This window comes from Littorina saxatilis, linkage group LG6 (assembly GCF_037325665.1).
Source record: "Littorina saxatilis isolate snail1 linkage group LG6, US_GU_Lsax_2.0, whole genome shotgun sequence".
In the NCBI taxonomy this organism is placed as follows: domain Eukaryota; kingdom Metazoa; phylum Mollusca; class Gastropoda; order Littorinimorpha; family Littorinidae; genus Littorina; species Littorina saxatilis.
This window is the reverse complement of record NC_090250.1, coordinates 44,860,886-44,881,483: the sequence shown is the minus strand read 5'-3', so window position 1 is coordinate 44,881,483 and position 20,598 is coordinate 44,860,886. Positions and strand designations below refer to the sequence as shown.

At 42.1% G+C, this 20,598-nt stretch overlaps 1 protein-coding gene across 2 annotated transcripts; it reads left to right on the top strand.

The window, feature by feature from the left end:
- The first annotated feature begins 184 nt into the window (after window positions 1-184).
- On the top strand, window positions 185-8,035 carry LOC138969319 (large ribosomal subunit protein uL22m-like). Of its 2 annotated transcripts, none has more exons than XM_070342084.1 (7): window positions 185-226; window positions 1,235-1,262; window positions 3,017-3,269; window positions 3,781-3,846; window positions 4,387-4,464; window positions 5,804-5,873; window positions 7,268-8,035. In XM_070342084.1, exons 1-7 carry the CDS (start codon window positions 205-207, stop codon window positions 7,483-7,485), a joined length of 735 nt encoding a protein of 244 aa, XP_070198185.1. In that variant the 5' UTR covers window positions 185-204; the 3' UTR covers window positions 7,486-8,035. The 2 variants fall into 2 exon arrangements, with proteins under 2 accessions (XP_070198185.1, XP_070198186.1); XM_070342085.1 differs by lacking the exon at window positions 185-226 and adding an exon at window positions 237-276.
- Window positions 8,036-20,598: the final 12,563 nt, after the last annotated feature.

Here is a 20,598-nt window from a genome sequence, read left to right as displayed (position 1 = left end):
GCTTATCTTTCCATTGTAGTTGTCGTAAACTGTTGGATGGCCCGTGATTCCTTCAATTATTAAATATCATATGCACTATTGAATTTTGTTTAAACATTTCTAATCAGTGACATTCAATTCTAATTCTTTATACCTCAAAATTATAATTTATTTACGAAGTTCTGGTGATTGCGACTTATCACAACTGAGAAGAAAAAAAGCATCATGGCAGCGCCCTTGAGAAGATGTGAGACTGATGACAGTGATGTTCAGAATGGATGTTGTGCTTTGAACAATGTTCGGCTTTCTAGTGGAGAGCATAACATCCTGTGTACATTGTGTACCACTATATAGAGTCTTTTTGATGACGTTTGCGTGTTTGCACACGCATCATTTTTTCAGGAGCAGCCTTTTAGTTTTAGCTGGATCTTTTACGTTGCAGGGATCACTAGTCTGTTGGTCATCTTCGCAACGGACAGCACTTGGCGAAAGTGCCACGGGGGGAGGAGGGGGGGAGGGGAGGAGGAGGGGCCTGTCTAAGTCAAGTTAGTGGTGATAAGAGATTTGTGGAATGACCGCATACTAGAGACTGAAACAGGGGCTCACATCCACGTCGGACATCGGACATACACGGATATTTTTTCCAAATGTCCTATACATTTTTCATGCAAGAGGACATATGTCCTATTGTTTTTGTCACAAAGGGGTTATTGTCCGATTATGCTTTCATTTGATCTGGAAACTGTCACTACTTTCCAATTTACAGTAGTTTGATTTGCTACGATGTGTCTCTCCAAGCAGACAAAACCATGCTGTTAGTGTCCGTTTTGTTGCGAGACAAAAAAGGTCCTATTAATTTTTTTCCGGGACAAATGTCCTATCGCTTTTACATTGTCCAGGACATTTGTCCTATGCCATCTCTCATGGATGTGAGCCCCTGCTGAAAGTACTCGCTTGAAAAGATTGTTTTTCAATTACTGTGTGTAGAAAGTGCCGTGATTTAAAGTATTATTATTTGAAAGTTATATGATTTTGACACAATTATATGTCAAACTGTGGAGTTTCTAGCAATTCATGTTCTGAAAAGATTGCACTGATGCTTTTGCTGTAGCCTTAACCCCCTTAATAAATGGTGTTGTAATAAGAATGTGAGATTGATTGAATCTTAATACAAAAAATGGGAGTATGTTCTTGGTAAAAATGATCAAATTCCAAATGCATTGTCTTATATATTTCTGTTTCATTTTATCAACAGGTTTAGCACAGCTGAGTCTTACAATCAGGTAAGCAGTGGTCACAAATAAGTTGAGATGCATGAAACACTGGTATAAGTTAAGTACTATAAGAAATGATCACAATTAGTAAGAATTATTACATGATTTGAAATTGTTAAGACTAGTAAGAGCAGCTAGCTAGCAAAAGCATTGAATAAATTGGTTGTCCGTTTGCAAAGACTAAGTGTTGAAAAAAATGATGCATCTAGAAGATTATGATTTCATTACATGTTATTTCATTTCATTAACTCTGTCTTTGTTGTTCAATCTTTTTCAGACGTTGGTTTGAACTTTGCTTTCATTGCTTGACAGAATAAAAATTGGAAAAGCAAATAGTGTTTGACGCTTATCTAGCATCATTGAAGTTTGAACAAAGAAATGACAGGAGTGGCGTAGTGATAAGACATTGGCCTCCTAATCGGAAGGTCGTGAGTTCGAATCTCAGGTCAACTTAAGTGCAGACCTGCTAGTGTCTTAACCCCCTTCGTGTGTACACGCAAGCACAAGACCAAGTGCGCACGGAAAAGATCCTGTAATCCATGTCAGAGTTCGGTGTGTTATAGAAACACGAACATACCCAGCATGCTTCCCCCGAAATTGGTGTATTCTGCCTAAATGGCGGGGTAAAAACGGTCATACACGTAAAAACTCACTCATGCGAAAGCATGATTGAACGTGGGAGTCTCAGCCCATGAACGAAAAAGAAAGAAAGAAAAGAAAGAACAAAGAAATATATTATGATTCAACATGTGGTTGGTGTGTGTGTGTGTGTATACATGTATACATAACTCATAACTCATAACTCATAACATTTTATTGATCCAACAAAGGAAATTAAATTGGTCATCAGCACATATAGGTCATTAATTAATAATTATAAAAGAAGAAGAGAAGAAAATTTATAAAACCCATGATAACAAAAAAATATCTAAAGTAATATGTACAACTACAATACCCTTTTTACTTGCACACTTGACACACCGACACACCAACACACATGCATACATACCTACATACATACCTACATACATACATACATACATACATACATACATGTATACATACATACATACATACATTCCATGTTAAAGTGTAGTTAAGAACATCACAGTAATTATATCATTGTTTGGATTAACAGATAAGTTTTTATGTAAATGATGATAACAACAATCCATAATTAACGCTATTGCACTACCAAAAGAAGAGACCAACCAAACACATAAAACCAATCACAGTAATCATCATCAGTTATCACAGGTATCACAGTAGATTAGCCATCAGGTAGTTAGACTCAATTGGGCAAGTATAGTGTCAACACCATCACAACAGTGCTAAAGCTCATTATCACAGCACTAGTTATGATCAAAGGTCAAACAGTCATCAAATCATATTAAATCTATCACTAAGAGGTACATTTAAAAGGCATCACTGATAGTCTGTGGCCAGGACAATGGCTCGGTTGCTGTTAAAATATCTCACAGCTGCAGGAACAAAAGAACGCCGAAAACGCTCCGTTCGACACCTAGGCATGAGAAACCGAGCGTTCCGTGTGATGCGGAGATCCATCAGTGCGTCGTGGAGGGGATGCCCTAGGTCGAACAGAATAGCTCTGGACTTACTGGCAAGCCTTTTTTCAACAAGGACTTCAAGGGTGTCAAGGCTCTGGCCTACAGTAGAACTCGCTTTCTTTATCAGCCTGTTCAGCCTGCCAGTGTCCCTTCTTTTTCTTCTGCTTCTCAACTTACAACAAGCAAATGTTGCAGGTGTCCAGCCATCCAGCAGCCATGGGCCTCAGTCTGTGGACTACAGGTGTGCGGTGTTCCCCAGACAGTTAACCTGGACACCAGCGCTACACAGCTCAGGGGAGTCCACACAGCATCACCACTATTGATTTTCCGCAACACCGAGTTTGAAGAGCGGCCAGACTTTGGGGTGAAGATGGAGTCCAAGAAATGGAACAGATACAATACTGTTGTATACCCTCCCACAGAGCAGGATGAATCAATCAGACCAGCAGTAAGTGTGTGGTTTTTTTCGTTCCTTTTTTTTTATGCACAAACTGCAGCATGCATGCATACACAGATGTACATGAGTGCACATGTGTATGGACACTCACACATCACATATACACACACACACACACACTCACATATACACACACACACACACACTCACACATACACATACACACACACACACACAAATGTGATATGCACACATCCACACACACACACACACAATGATTGTTATCTATTATATCTAATTATACATGCATATGTAAGGTCAAGAGATCCCGTCGCGATATAACCTTCGTGGTTGAAAACGACGTTAAACGCCAAATAAAGAAAGAAAGGTCAAGAGATGGAGATCCAACTCTTTTATTTTAAGAACCAGTTGACTAGATATGAGGAGAATGGTGTCTTTGACTAATTGTTTTTTCTACCCAAGTGTGCTTTATCATTTTTTCAGTACTTTAATGATTTATGTGCTGAATGAGTATGCTCAAACAATTTTTCTTGTGTTACAGGAAGTGTGTCATTCACGATTCAACATGAAGTACAGCCCAAAGAAAATGTGGTACATAGCGGTCATGGTAAGCCACTCACAGGGGGTTCTGTTTCAGTGTCTGTCTGTCTCTCTGTTTTGTGTTATGCAGTGGCTATTGAGTTTTTTATTTTTGAATCAAGAAAGTTTTCTTGACATGGCTGTATCTTTGTCTTGTCATGTGGTGAACATTTGTTGCGAGTTAGCGTGCATTAACATGGCAATATGTGCTTGCTTGCACAATCTTCATAAACAAATTTCAAAGATGAAAGAGGAAATGTGGTTATGATATATGTGACCCTCCACGAGGGTATGAGTCGCATCTCACCTTTGCATGATTTTCATATTTTTACATTTTTCTAAAGAGTTTTTTATGCTCTATCCAGTGGTGAAAACCGTTTTAAAAAAGAGCAAAAACTGCATGAGTTATAAGCCAGTGACTAAGGTGACCCTCACTCTGTTACCAGACACTCCCCGGACTTGTATTAAGCCCAGCGCAGAACCGCGCGAGGTGACATGCGACTCATTTCGTGGTGGAGGGTCACATATATGCTGTGCTTTTCTGACTTGTACGCTTTTGCGGTTTCAGATCCGTGGTATGTCTGTTGATGAAGCCATGAAGCAGCTGAGTTTTTACAGGAGAAAAGGAGCAAAACAAGTTTTCGAGGTTTGTACTGATTCTTGAAACAGAGTAAAACATGCACTGAGCTACAGGGGAACCCCCCTTTTAAGACCTCCACAAATCAGAGAAAACCAGGTCTTAAAAAGGAGGGAGTCCTGAAATGGAGGTAAAATTACAGAGCTTATGAACAGAAAGTCTGAAAAAGCAAGGTCTTAAAATGGAGGAAGTCTTAAAAGGGGGGTTCTACTGTACCACCAAATTTTGGGGGCCCGGTAGCTCAGTTGGTAGAGCACTGGACTTGTGATCGAAAGGACGCAGGTTCGAATTCGGGCCAGGACGGACACGGGTCAACTTTATGTGCAGACCCTGAGACGGAAGCCATGTCCCACCCCCGTGTCACCACAATGGCACGTAAAAGATCTTGGTCATTCTGCCATAAGTGCAGATGGCTGATACATGTACCACCTAAACACGCATACACTTGTGTATCTCGTCAAAAGCCGTGAGGGCGTAAAACTCGAATCATATAACCCATATCTTGTCCGAGGCGAAGTATTTAGCCTGTAGGACATAAAGCATTCTCTCTTTCCTTTTTTTCACCACCAAATTTAGAGAGCACAAGATCTTTTAAAAATTCAATAAGCATTCTTTCATCTGTTGCAAGATTTCTTCTGAGACTTAGGAAATCTATAGCAAGATGAAAAGAGTAGTGACTTATTAGACACAAACCATGAACGACGCCGAGAATAATGTATTGAAGTGGGCGTATTGTTACGAGTGCTATTTTAAATTGAGACACAAGCTATCTGTATGCATCATACAAAATGAAATGTTGTTAAAATCCATTCCTAGCAAGTTTTATCAGTTTAGTATGGCTTTTCTGTTAAGGCTTGAGATGTGATAAACAAAGGGACATAAGCACTCTAAATGCATACGACGTGTAATAGAGTTAGTGAGATGTATTCAGAATCTATCTCCTGGGACCTGAGAGAACAACAAGCATTGAATTTGAAATGGATGAAAGTCGCTTGTTCATTTCAATGCTTGTTATTCTCTAAACAGCGCTCTGCCTCATTTGTTTAGGATTCTTTTTGTTAAGGCTTGAATCGTTCTGAAAACTTCCTGTGAGCTGAGAAGGAATAGAGCTTTATCAATCAATCAATCAATATGAGGCTTGTATCGCGCGTATTCCGTGGGTACAGTTCTAAGCGCAGGGATTTATTTATTTATTTATTTAATTTATTTTTTTTATGCAATTTATATAGCGCACATATTCAAGGCGCAGGGATTTATTTATGCCGTGTGAGATGGAATTTGTTTACACAATACATCACGCATTCACATCGGCCAGCTTTTATGAAAGGTATGGTGTTTTTCTTTTAAGGTACTGGAGGAGGCCCAAGAAATCGCAGTGAGAGATCATAATGTGGAATTTAAGTCCAACCTCTGGATATGTAAGTATATTGCTATTCTGACAGACCGGTAAAGGAAATTATGGTTTCTTGTTGGATAGGCTCACATGACAATATTTCAACCCTTAGACCCCCATTTCTTTGGACGTATTATGTTAGGCTTGTTCGAGTCATAAAACAGACCTTTCTCAGTTACAGCCCAACTGAAAATGCAACAGCTGTTTGTATTTGGAAGACTTTCAAGTTTCATGATTGCTGTTTACTCATTCATTTCTATGTGCTTTTGAGTAACACATGGGGCTATCTACACAGTTTTGTATACATGCATTGAATTGTTCTTTGTTGTACATTATCTCCTGAAATGTGTGAAAATTGCCTAAATGGCACAGGAAAAAAAAACCACTTAACAAGTGGCTCTATCCCATCTCCCCCCCCCCCCCCCCCCCCCCCCCCCTTTCCCCTATCCCATCTCCCCCCTTTCCCTCGTCGCGATATAACCTTCGTGGTTGAAAACGACGTTAAACACCAAATAAAGAAAGAAAGAAAGAAAGAAAGAAAGACAGGAAAAAACAAACATAAACTTCAAAATCACTGCATGCAAAAACATGTGTGTATAAGAGAGTTTCAGCCCATTAACGCAGAATATATTACTGTCCGCTCAAGTGTATGGATTTGTGTTGTAATTTATATTCAGAAACAATAGTTGACAAGACATTTTTGAAGACTGATTTTTGTTTTTAATCTAAACTATATTTATGTTGCTTTGCTGTTGTCGTTTAGGGTACCCATTCTTTACACTATACTACTTAGTATAGAAAAAGGGACTCTTTAGTCTGTTATAAAAATGGAGAGATCATGTGTACCCCTGTTTTTTGGCTCACGTAAGTGTAGCCTATGCGATCGTAACTTTGTCTGTCTGTGCGTGCGTGCGTGCGTGCGTCTGTGCGTGTGTATGTCTGTGGTAGAAACTCTAACATTTGAAGACGTCACATTACATTGACGTCACATTATGACGTAAGAGGGTTAGACGTCACGCGAAGGAAGTACTGACAGTCTCGGTCATTATTATTTTGAGCGCGCCGAGACTAGTTGGCAGTCGTGTCCTTGTAAGTAGGCTACATGCAGACAGACAGATCTAGATCTAGTGTCTCGCTTTCTTGCACAGTTTCACCTATGCTCTTTCTGTGTGTGTGTGTGTGTGTGTGTGTGTGTGTGTGTGTGTGTGTGTGTGTGTGATTGAGTTTGTGTTACTGTTTGTCGATTTCTTACGTGAGCCTTGATGGCTTCGCCTCTTGTTTCATTTTTATTTTTATTTTATCTCACCATACATAATCTTCTGACGATTTTTAAATGCACTGACTTTGCTATTGTTGTTGTTGTTGCTATTGCTGTTATTCAATGATCAGCTGTTTTACCCACACATTTTGTCTCTGCAGGTGACTCCTTTGTGGGGAAGGGAAGGGTGGTGAAGGGAATTCGCAAACACATGGGGCCACGCTACGGAATTGTCCACTATCGCTACGTCCATTACTTTGTGCGCTTGAGGGAGGGCAAACCACCCAAACACTACTACCCCCCTCCCCCAACTGGCCATGACAAAATGGAGGAGTACATCAGAGAGCAGCGCCAGAGAAGAATTATTTCATCACTTTGAATCTGGACATTGACTTATGTTTTTCTCTCTCACACTCACACATGAACACATGCCTGTTCATATACACATGTATGTGTAATTGCTAACATGGACGCACATGCTTGCATGCATGCACACGTACACATGCAAGCTTGCACTCACTCACTCACTCACTCACACACACTCACACTGTTGCACACACACTGTTGCACACTTTTATGAGTCAGCATATTAGTTGCATGGATATGTGCTTAACACTGTGAAATGACTTGAGGTGGTGAGAATGAACTGCTGTCAGTGTCAAATTTGTTTGAATGATTCATGAATGTTTCATGGAATAATGCAGCCTTCATGAATGGTGTAAATGGCTTTGTGTAAGTGTATCGCCAACTGTTGTAATTAATAAGCACCTCAGTTGTTCAATGCATCACTTTTTGACTCACCAAGGAATCAGGAGTTAGAAATGAGCGTTGTTAGGCCACAGCCATCATATAGAAATGACTAGGGTGAGTCATGATGAGCATTTGCTTTTTTGTGTAAAGTGTGATCTGCAATAAACATCCGAAGAATGTTTGACTTGTTTTTATATTGCTGATGCTGTTGTGCTTATTATATTGCTGATGCAAATGACCCCAAACTTGATAATCACAAGTGCAGGTTTAAGAATATCTGTATCTTTGATTCACAAAGCTATCTTCTGCAACAGGGTATGGGTTCATAACATACAAGTACAAGATAACTATTGTAGTATACACATCCTAAGTTTTAAACCAATAAGTTAATTTAATCTTGATATGAAGTGTGTGTGTGTCCCTTCAGCAAGAAATTACATGACAGTCTGTGGGATAGCTTTATTGGAATCGTTGTATACACACACCACCACCCTCGTATCGATTCCCAGCTAGTCTATCTGAAAACATTTACTAGATTTAGTCAAAACTTCAATAAATGTTTAAAAAAAAAGAAAGAAAAGTCGCGTAAGGCGAAAATACTTAGTCAAGTAGCTGTCGAACTCACAGAATGAAACTGAACGCAATGCAACGCAGCAATACTCGTAGCATCGTCAGTCCACCGCTCATGGCAAAGGCAGTGAAATTGACAAGAAGAGCGGGGTAGTAGTTGCGCTGAGAAGGATAGCACGCTTTTCTGTACCTCTCTTCGTTTTAACTTTCTGAGCGTGTTTTTAATCCAAACATATATCTATATGTTTTTGGAATCAGGAACCGACAAGGAATAAGATGAAAGTGTTTTTAAATTGATTTCGAAAATTTAATTTTGATCATAATTTTTATATTTTTAATTTTCAGAGCTTGTTTTTAATCCAAATATAACATATTAATATGTTTTTGGAATCAGAAAATGATGGAGAATAAGATGAACGTAAATTTGGATCGTTTTATAAAAAATTTTTTTTTTTTACAATTCAGATTTTTAATGACCAAAGTCATTAATTAATTTTTAAGCCACCAAGCTGAAATGCAAGACCGAAGTCCGCGCTTCGTCGGAGATTACTTGACCAAAATTTCAACCTATTTGGTTGAAAAATGAGAGCGTGACAGTGCCGCCTCAACTTTCACGAAAAGCCGGATATGACGTCATCAAAGACATTTATCAAAAAAATGGAAAAAAACGTCTGAGGATATCATACCCAGGAACTCTGTCAAATTTCATAAAGATCGGTCCAGTAGTTTAGTCTGAATCGCTCTACACACACACACACAGACAGACACACACACACACACACCACGACCCTCGTCTCGATTCCCCCCTCTACGTTAAAACATTTAGTCAAAACTTGACTAAATGTAAAAAGGGAACTAACGAAGTAAAGACGTGGCTAATATTGTTACATTTATCATAGTCACCTCTTGCCCACACAGTCATTGTTAGTTGCAGCTCTCAAGGCTCTTCAATCCCTTCAGCACTGACTATGCAAAGCTCAAGACAGCTGTGGCTATAGGGTGAATGACGTATCAGCAGTATAACTGACTATGCAAAGCTCAAGACAGCTGTGGCTATAGGGTGAATGACGTATCAGCAGTATAACTGACTATGCAAAGCTCAAGACAGCTGTGGCTATAGGGTGAATGACGTATCAGCAGTATAACTGACTATGCAAAGCTCAAGACAGCTGTGGCTATAGGGTGAATGACGTATCAGCAGTATAACTGACTATGCAAAGCTCAAGACAGCTGTGGCTATAGGGTGAATGACGTATCAGCAGTATAACTGACTATGCAAAGCTCAAGACAGCTGTGGCTGTAGGGTGAATGACGTATCAGCAGTATAACTGACTATGCAAAGCTCAAGACAGCTGTGGCTAGAGGGTGAATGACGTATCAGCAGTATAACTGACTATGCAAAGCTCAAGACAGCTGTGGCTGTAGGGTGAATGACGTATCAGCAGTATAACTGACTATGCAAAGCTCAAGACAGCTGTGGCTGTAGGGTGAATGACGTATCAGCAGTATAACTGACTATGCAAAGCTCAAGACAGCTGTGGCTGTAGGGTGAATGACGTATCAGCAGTATAACTGACTATGCAAAGCTCAAGACAGCTGTGGCTATAGGGTGAATGACGTATCAGCAGTATAACTCATCGACACACTAAAAGAAATTAACGGAACCCAATCTTGCCCTGTTCTTTGGAAATCTGAATACATTTCACAGTGTCAACACTGTGTTCAGTGTTGACACTGTGTTCGTGTCAAAGAAAGCATTATCCTACTAGTTATCTGTACGTGCAAGGGGAATTATCGTTTCGTCATGACTCCTCACTTTTTTTCCCCACCTAGCCTTTTGGTGTCAAACTAGCGACAGACGTTTGCTGTAATTCACTAGTTTTTAGAAAAAGTTCCAGATACCACTTTTATACTTGCGCAGTGTGTGTGTGTGTTCTGTCTCAAGCCAAAGAATATTCCTAGTGTTTTGCACTTGGTTGCAATGAAGTCGTTTGTCTCTTGTCACACACACACACACACACACGCTAACACCCTCACACGCACACACAACAGACAAGGCAGTAAAAGCACTTTTTCATCACATATCTTGCACGTATATACACCGCGTAATTAAGATTATAAAAGCACCGACAACATTATTTACAGCACATTGTAACGTTAGATAAAACACACTTCAAATAAATAGTAAAATCAAATCAGTGATGCTGCTAAAATCTTTGGGTTTGCGTCAAACTTTCTATGGTAAACTACAGATTTTGGGAAGTCAGCACAATGTGCGCGGGACGATGCCGGCTGTAAGTAAGTACGAGATACCAACAATGCAGCTCAGGAAGTCCCATAATTAGCCGTAGATTTTATGCGGGTACTAAAATTGTAATGAACACGATTAACATTTTTACTTGCTAGTGCTTCTATCGAGCCGCAGGTGTGTTTCTGTTAATCAAAGCAAACATTCCTTTAGTTTGTCAAACTTTCTTATCACGCATTTGAATAATGTATAGCTCACCAAAACTGAAAGCAAAGTAGTACTATTTGGTCAATGAAATTGTTATGTACGTAAGACTGATAACCGAATCTTAACCGAATCAAAGAACATAAATAAAACCATCAGTTCGACAGCAGAAGAGTTCTAATGTTAAGTTTGTACATAAAACTGCAAGCGGACGTTGTACCCATGAGCTGAACTAAATCTAAAACAGGAATGTTTATGCCAACTGCTTTTGGCGTCGTTGACTGTTCACGGGTTTCCTTTAGCTGTTCTTTGTGATGCCGGGACATGATTCCTTGCAATAAAAATTTTAAAAAAACACAAACGCACAACAGTTCCAAGTTCATGGTCATCTAAAGGTAACTTATTTCAGCTAGCACACATCTATAATTGAATCAACGTATCACTTGCTGTGATTTAATCTCAGCTTGTGGCCACAATGGTACATTGTACCTGTAAGAACTTCTCGTAGTATCAGTATCACTTCTCTGTTAGTATCATTATTTGCAGACATTCACACTCCGTCGGCACCAGGGATCTTGCAAGGAGTCCACATTATCCTTTGCTGTCTGCTAAACCCAACTTTTATATGGTCGCAAATTCATATCATAAGTTGACTCCGACAAAAGCATCTCTGTCAGTGTAAGCATATTATGTGCAAAGTTACTTATTGCCAGCAGAAATCTATTAAGGAATCGACACACATCATCGCCTGGTATTTGTTAACACGCTGTTCCCGACAAGAGCTGGTGTCACGAGTCAGTATGTGCAGACCTACACGGCATTGGCAGCAGAAATATAGCAAGGAATCGACACACATATTAGTTTAGTATTCACCAGGTCCACCCGAAGGTGTATAAAACGCAGTGTTCCCAGGAAGAACGCCTGTGCTTGAAGCGTGTGAAAATGTCACCACAGGAATGTTCCCGGCGAATCCACACGGCGTGTCCAGAGGCGTTAGAGGCTGATACCCTTGTCCATGAAGGCCGTTGTCTGTCATTCCAAGCTGCTGCGAAGTGGGCGCAGGACTATCACCACAAGGGCTCTGGAGCATGTAAGGCAACGCTTGCATCTGACTCTGGATGTCGAAGGAAAGTAGATGTTGCGGAGGTGGGAATTGAAAGAAGTTGGCGGGAGAGAACTGGGGCGTGCCTTGTTGAAGGAAGGGCGTACTGAGCGTCTGGAAGCAAGGGGTGTTGACTGGAGTGAAGAAGGGGGTGCTCATTGGGTGAAAGAAAGGAGGGAGCCCCGACGAGAGCATTGGTTGTGCATGTATGGGACCGTTATTCCCTGTTGGAAGCTGCTGCATCTGGGAGGCTGGGTACTGCCAGGTATGCTGATCGGCCGTGACAGTTTCTACAGATGAAGGTATCATCCCAGTGCTATACGACTGAACATACTCTGCTTGCTGGTGATTGTTTGCGTTGACGAAACATGTGTTCTGATTTAGACCATTCATCTCAGGCCCAATGCCTACACCTGTAGTTTGTTGCTGCATGTTAAAACCACTGTAGATATTGTCTGAAACTTGAAGCAGCTCCTTCGTATCTCCTCCAGTGACGAAACCTTGAGGCCTCTGGCTTGTGTCTTCGAAAAGACAGAACACGCCTGCCTGTTGGTCAGAGACTGGATGGGATTGCTGGACATCCTGAGAGAAATGAAACGGGCTTGGGCCGACAATGGCCTGCTGTGGGTTCTGCTGCTGAATCATCGTGTGCGACTGGAAGGCGTCAGTTGGGTGCTGCTGCTGCTGTTTCTCAGCTGTATCATTTTGACGAAATTGTGGATGACATTGATCTTTTTCGTCGATGCTTGCTCGATGACTTTGAGCCATTTCATCGATGCTTGCTTGGTGATTTTGAACCTTTTCATCGATGCTTGCTTGATGACTGTGAGCCTTTTCATCAATGCTTGCTTGATGACTTTGAACCTTTTCATCGTCACTGTGGATCTGATGGTCTGGATTTTGCAGTTGAAGGGCTGAAGTTTCAGGAGTTTCCTGGACAGTGTGTAGTTCATTGCCTCTGTCTTGGAGGTTGTCACGTTGTTTGTGGTCCTGGTGCCCCTGAAATTCGTCAGCGTTTCGGTCGCTGAGGCTAGTACATTTTGTACGTTGACGGGAATGGTTGCTTTGTTTCTCCTCATGTTTAGAAGAGTCAGGGGCAAAGTCAAACGGGCTTTGATCAGTACTCAAAGAATGTTCCTTCGCTGTATCGTTCTGCTCCGGTCTAAGCAAACTTTCGCTCAACAACTGCATATCGAAATTGTCATACTGCTTTGGCCTGCGAGCAGCTTCATTCATTCGATGGATGCGAGTTTCTCCCGTGTCAAATCTGTTCATCTTCTGAGGCATATTCAGCATTTTATTCACGCGAGACTTCGGTACTACTGGTGTGTCTCGATGATGATTCGTTCTGTTACTCCCAGACCTTGCTGAAGTGTCGCGATGGCGAGTGGTTGTGTTTCTCCCCGATCGTGTTGGCGTGAAGGGTTCACTACGTCGTACAGGGTGAACAGAATGTACAGGGGTTTTGGAAGGAGTGTAGCTGAATCTATCGCGCCGCCTGGAGGTGTTGCGTTCCTGTTCTAGCTGAAACCGTTCCATACTACCATCGGGCAGTGAGGTTTGGATGGGATTGCTGGACGGGTTTTGACGTCCAATGGTGTCTCTCTCAAGTTGCACCGAAGGGACAGAGTGGCTCTGGTGGTAAGGAAAATCAGGGAGCTTGCTTCGTGTGCTGCATCCGTCATGCTGTTGTGGTGCATGGTGTTGCCGAACCCGTTTAGATAATTCTTGATGGATTCGGTGATTGCGACTTGTGGTGGTCGTTGAGCCTTTGTCGTCGAGTCGCTGCGACAGCCCGGAATGGTGGAGGTGAGGAGAAATGCCAGACACTTTGTGCGGAGAACTGCATTTGCCGCGTTTGTGTGGTGTAGGGTGTCCATGAAGGCGTCGCGAGGATTCTGGATAATCACAGTGCTTAAGGCTTCCCCTGTACATGCTGAATTGATCATCACACCTCTTAGGTGTGTGGTATTCGTTGAGTACCACTGGTGAGCTGATGAAGTCAACAGGACTGTCAGGAGGACACTCGTCTGATCGTCTTGGTGACTGTAAGCTTTTACCTTTAAGCCTTCTTGAATGTGAACTCTCCTTGGTTTCCACGAAATCTGCAAACAAGTGGCACGTGCATTCAGGCACTGCGGGCTTGTCACTGTCACAAGAGTGGTTGCTGTTCTCTGCAGAGTTCTGCGAATAGTTCTGAATTTGGTAATTGCGGATTTTGGGGGTTGTTGATTTCTGCGCCTGCTTTGGTGTCGGCCCGCTGCTTTTTGGTCGAGATGCGCTGCGATGACGCGGTTTGGAGGGATGGTGACGGTTGCTGCTCGACGTCACGCTCTTGACGGAAGGTGCAGACCGGTTTCGACTGGAGTGCGATGAAAGGGTTGAGTCTGGTCTGTGTGGAGTTCTGCCCCTTGAAGCACAAGGAAATAACAACGATTGTAAAAGTTGGCGTCTAGAGAGAGAGACAGATACAGAGACAGAGACAGAGACAGCCAGACAGGCAGACAGGCAGACAAGATCGACGGGCAGGCAGACTGACAGATAGACACACACAGGGACATTGAGAGACGGGGAGACAGAGACGGGGAGACAGAGACAGGGAGACAGACAGAGAGAGAGAGAAACCGAGGTAGGCAGACAGACAGTCAGAGGGAGCTAATGTTTACCTCGAGTCTTGATTTTCAGTGTGACGAATGCCCCTCCTGTCGTTCTCCCACTGAGCACCCTGCAGCTGCACGTGTTCCTGTTCAGAATGCGCTGTGTTCCTTCCATACCCCTTTCCGTGGCATCTCCCGCTAACTTTCTCCTCTACGTCCCTCAAAAAGGCTTGGATCTGGTGATACTTTGTATCAGCCATACTCTTGCTGTCGAAAGCATCACCCCGTCTTCTTCCTCGTCTTTCTCTTTCGAAAACAGCACCATTCCCATGGTTGGCAACTCTGTCTCTTCTGTGAATGAAAGCGTCATCTCTTTCGCTCTCAGTCGAAACGGAGATTCTTTTGGGATTCCGATGGTTGTCGGCGTTGGTGGGAGCTTTACACGTAGGTCTGTCGGTTTTTCCTCCAAGTTTCTGTCTATCAGAACTCGACCAAGCCAAGTTTTGGTGGGTGAAAAGCTCTGCATGTTTTTTGTCAGGCGTGAAATGAGAGAATGGCGTCTTCCTGAGAATGTCATCGACGCTCGGGAGGCTCTGTCCACGGCCATCTTCAGGACGTTTGAAGCCTTGCCAACGACCATCACCGCTACTTGAGAGACTCTGCCCACGAAAAGCAGAAGCACTTGAGTAAGCTGATGCACAGCTGCCCCTGGACCTTGTGATACCATTTCTTTGACCTGACCAACGACCACCATCACCATTGTCATCGACGCTTGAGAAGCTCTTTTCACGGCCATCTTCCGAACGTGGGAAGCCTTGCCAACGACCATCAGCGCCACTTGAGAGACTCTGTTCACGAACGACGGTAGCACTTGAGAAAACTTGTGCGCAGCTGTTCTTGGGCCTTGAGATACCATGTTGTAGACCAGACCAACGACCATCGTCGCCATTTAAGACGCTTTGTCCACAAACAGCGGCAGCACCCGAGAAGCCTTGCGCACAGCTGTCCTTGGAACCCGAGATACCATTTCTTCGACCATCACTGGCGCTCGACAAACCTTGTGCACGACCATCGTCAAAACTTGAGAAAACGTCTCTGCAGCCATCGTTAGCTCCAGAGAAGCCATTCCCGAAGTCTTCCTCAGCGCTGTTGAAACCTCGACCGCAAAATCGTGTGTGTCGCCTGTTGGCGAAATTTCTTCTGCTGCCGGAGTCCGACAGAAAACCACTAGAGGTGCTGTCCAGCAAGTCAAGAGAATGCCGATACTGTCTTATTCTGTCGCGAGGCGAGTGGTTCCAAGGTGGTGAGTTGAAGCCGTCGAGCTGAATTCGCCTGAAGTTCTTTTCTTCTTCGCTGGACGTCGCACTGATATCGGCGTGATACGGCTGTTGCACTGAAGACAGGTCTCGATTTGCAAGAGGCATATCAGACTCTTGCTGTGTGTAGCTGTGGGATATTTCTGACTCTCGAGATGTAGAAGGGAGATCTGACACTTGCTCGATGTAGCTTTGCGATATTTCTGACTCTCGATTTGCAGAAGGGAGATCTGACTCTTGGTCGATGTTGCTTTGTCGAATGTCCAGATCGAGCCGATTGTCTAGGATCTGGGTGGTGCCTTTTTCGTCTGTCTCGTGGGTGGGTTCATCGTTTCTGATGTGTGGGTCTTTGACAGTATGTATGCCAATGGTAGTGGTGGTGGTGGTGGTGTGGTTGTCGATTCCATGCGGGAGCCCTGGTTAGAAAGACATGATTTTAAATATTGCGGGGTTATCATTTTTTTTGTAATGCTTCTACAGGGTGTTTTCCATAGTGCATGCGTGTGTGCGTGCGTGCGTGCGTGTGCTCGCACACATTAATTTAGAAAGACAGCTAGGATATTCACTTATAAATCATTCAATAAATTAACCGTTTGACAAATTATTTAAATTTAGTTAATTTTCTAATTATCAAGATTCAGTATTTGTTGACGTTCCATTACCTCGTCAAAACGGCTTACCTTCCTTGCAGTGGGGTTGCTGCAACTCCTCAGGAGTGCCGGTGACGTCAGGCAGACTCGCGGATCTTTTCATCCCCCGCTGAATGTTGTCCCACTCCCAGGAGCTTTTCGACCTGCAGCAAATCCAACAACAGTCAAAACTTCCTGTTTTCGACCGCTAATGAGATCAACACCTGCATCTATAGGAATGGCATAACACAAGAAATACTCAAGATGGCGAAACAAAACAACCTGTCCTGGATAGATAATTGGCTTGACTTTCTCCTCGTATGTCAAAATGGCCAAATTATGCCCATTCTGAATTTTTGTCGATTCTTTAATTCGTACCTTACGTTTGTGTTGAGTCGAATTTGAGGGTACCCTATTTGGAAAGTGGCCACGTGACCCCTGTAAAAGAAATATTTGATCCGAAAAGTATGTAAGACTACCAAGTAATGAGTGCCTTTTATGTCATAGGAATTTTGAACGAAATGACAAGGTAATGTTGTAGTTGGGGTATAAAAATGTGTGCAACATTATTTTGCCGAGTTTACAGAGGTTAAGCGCCATTTGTCAGGCACCGGTCAAAGTTGTATTCCACTTTAAAATAATTGATGTTTTCTGATTTTTGGCTCACGTAAGTGTAGCCTATGCGATCGTAACTTTGTCTGTCTGTCTGTGCGTGCGTGCGTGCGTGCGTGCGTGCGTATGTGCGCGCGTGCGTGTGTATGTCTGTGGTAGAAACTCTAACATTTGAAGACGTCACATTACATCGACGTCACATTATGACGTAAGAGGGTTAGACGTCACGTAAAGGAAGTACTGAAAGTCTCGGTCATTATTATTTTGAGCGGGCCGAGACTAGTTGGCAGTCGTGTCCCTGTAAGTAGGCTACATGCAGACAGACAGATCTAGATCTAGTGTCTCGCTTTTTTGCACAGTTTCACCTATGCTCTTTCTCTGTGTGTGTGTGTGTGTGTGTGTGTGTGTGTGTGTGTGTGTGTGTGTGTGTGTGTGTGTGTGTGTGTGTGTGTGTTACTGTTTGTCGATTTCTTACGTGAGCCTTGATGGCTTCGCCTCTTGTTATTTTTGTGTGCGTGGAGCTGTGATCCTTTGAAATGATCGATATATTGGGTCTTTTCTCTGAACGGAGTTAGTGGGAAGTATACCCAGCCTTGTTAAAGATGGACCTGGACTGACTTGGTGATGCCCACTTAAAGGCACAGTAAGCCTCCCGTAAACCATCACAGATACTGTCAGGCTTTTACACACAGTACAAACACCCTTTCATTTAAACACTCACCGCTTGAGAACATCTTAGGTGCCCTCCGTAAAGAGCGAGCAGTTTTCAAAGAATTTATTTTTGCGTGGTTGATCTTACCCCTGAGCCATCGTGAACCCGTGTGATCCAGTTTCCTTTTTTACATTTAGTCAAGTTTTGACTAAATGTTTTAACATAGAGGGGGAATCGAGACGAGGGTCGTGGTGTATGTGTGTGTGTGTGTGTGTGTGTGTGTGTGTGTGTGTGTGTGTGTGTGTGTGTGTGTGTGTGTGTGTGTGTGTGTGTGTCTGTAAACTACTGAACCGATCTTTATGAAATTTTACATGAGAGTTCCTGGGTACGATATCACCCGACTTTTTTTTTCTTTTCATTTTTTGGATAAATGTCTTTGATGACGTCATATCCGGCATTTTGTAAAAGTTGAGGCGGCACTGTCACACCCTCAGTTTTCAATAAAATTGATTGAAAGTTTGGCCAAGCAATCTTTGACAAAGGCCGGACTTTAGTATTACATTTCAGCTTGGAGGCTTAAAAATTAATTGATGACTTTGATCATTAAAAAAAGAGAAATTGTAATTAAAATTATTTTGTTATAAAATAATCCAAAATTATGTTCATCTTATTTTTCATTATTTTCTGATTCCAAAAACATATAAATATGTTATATTTGGATTAAAAACAAGCTCTGAAAATTAAAAATATAAAAATTATGATTAAATTTAAATTTCCGAAATCGATTTAAAAACAATTTCATCTTATTCCTTGTCGGTTCCCGATTCCAAAAACATATAGATATATGTTTGGATTAAAAACACGCTCAGAAAGTTAAAACGAAGAGAGGTACAGAAAACCGTGCTATGCAGCACAGCGCAACCACTACCGAGCTAAACAGGCTCGTTAATTTCACTGCCTTTTGCACGAGCGGTGGACTACGGTCATTGTGAAAAAATGCAGTGCGTTCAGTTTCATTCTGTGAGTTCCACAGCTAGACTAAATGTAGTAATTTCGCCTTACGCGACTTGTTCTTTTATTTCACAATATAGTCGTCAGTTTGTGATTTCCAATGCGACTCGCTGTAAGCTTATCTGCAATAGCTATAGCACATTATTATGTACCTCTGAATCTAAACGCACCAAACGGCTGTGATTCACACGAACTCTAGCGATGGCTTTTGACTGTTCAGAGGAACTGGCGATAGGCATTACCGTCGTCTGCTACGAGAATCACGACCTTGCGTGACCCTGCTTCCGGGCTTTTCTTTTTTCAAACTTTCAAAACTTCCAATTGTACTGATCTTGTCTTGATGAAAAAAGTTTTTTTTATGATTTAAGAATGTTTGTGTAACAAGCTGTCAATTTGTTATTTAGATTTTAAAAGTTAGGTCTAGTGCCAAAACGCACCGTCCGATTTTGTTATCAGACAATCCGCAAAATTAATTCTTTGAAAATAAATTGCTCGCTCTTTACTTAGGGCACCTAAGATGTTCAAAAGCGATGAGTGTGTAAATGAAAGGGTGTTTGTACTGTGTGTAAAAGCCTGACAGTATCTGTGATGGTTTACGGGAGGCGTACAGTGGTACTGTGCCTTTAAGGTCTTGTATGCTGACTAATTATCGTACACGAGCCCCTTTCGCGCGGGGGCGTGTGCTTATATGTATTGTTTACGTACATCAATTTTAAAAGTCTTGCTTCTGTCAAGATTGTGACCTATGAACCAATTACGCCGACCATTTTGTCAACACAACACAAAATGCAGGTTACCTGTGTACGTAGAAATAAACACACAATGTATAACTCACTATCTGTTCCTAAACCTTTCTTGACGAGTAATTATTTTATCCGAATTCAAATTTGTTTATCTCCCGACCTGGTCCCGAGAATATGACGTACCAACTGCAGGAAGTTGAATTAATGTTTTTAGTTTTTATTCTGTTAGACGACAAACATCACAAAGGAAATTCAGAAGATTGCTTTACACATGGTGATCCAAAAGAAATGCCACCCTGTAAAATGCTAAGAACTCTCACTTGTGTTCCTTTGATATAAGGCTCACTGCGTATGCGAGTGAATGTTTTTAGTTTTTATTCCGGTAGACGACAAACATCACATAAAGGAAATTTAGAAGATTGCTTTACACATGGTGACCCAAAAGAAATGCCACCCTGTAAAATGCTAAGAACTCCCACTTGTGTTCCTTTGATATAAGGCTCACTGCGTATAACTCGATCAAACACGTGATAGTCGCTAATGAATGAAGTAATCAGGTTTTTTCCGATTTAGGTACATGCTGGGACTAATTGGAACCTGACAGCGAGGAGGGTATCACTGCAACATTTGGTCTACATCCTTATGTACCCGTGTACGTATTATGGGTTTGATTATCTGCTAGAGGAATTTGATATCAGCAATTGATTTGCATTTCATATTTTCCAAAATATCTACCTTGTCCAAGCTTGCAAAAGTGCTTTCCAGTTTCACATCCAGTCCTCGCTTGATGGGAGACTATTCGTACTCCTACATTTTACACATACACATAATATGACCATAGAACGATGTCAAAAGAATGAATTGAAAACAAACCTGCATTTCACTTGGTGACTGTTCGTTTGGCCGAAGAACCGCGCAAACACACCGACCTTGGTTCCAAAATTTCCATCGCACCTCTTCTCTTTCCCCGTGAGAAAAGCGTCGTTGAGAAGAGCGAAGATCTTATTCAGGTTTCTGTTCCGTTTCCCTCCTTCCACATCGCTGTTACTGATACTGTT

What these genes read in the sequence shown, in the direction of transcription:
- LOC138969319 (XM_070342084.1), top strand. Translation starts at nt 205, where the DNA reads ATGGCAGCGCCCTTGAGAAGAT. An exon ending in ATGAATCAATCAGACCAGCA is followed by an intron (nt 3,270 to 3,780) that starts GTAAGTGTGTGG and finishes CTTGTGTTACAG; the next exon opens with GAAGTGTGTCATTCACGATT. An exon ending in TAAGTCCAACCTCTGGATAT is followed by an intron (nt 5,874 to 7,267) that starts GTAAGTATATTG and finishes TTGTCTCTGCAG; the next exon opens with GTGACTCCTTTGTGGGGAAG.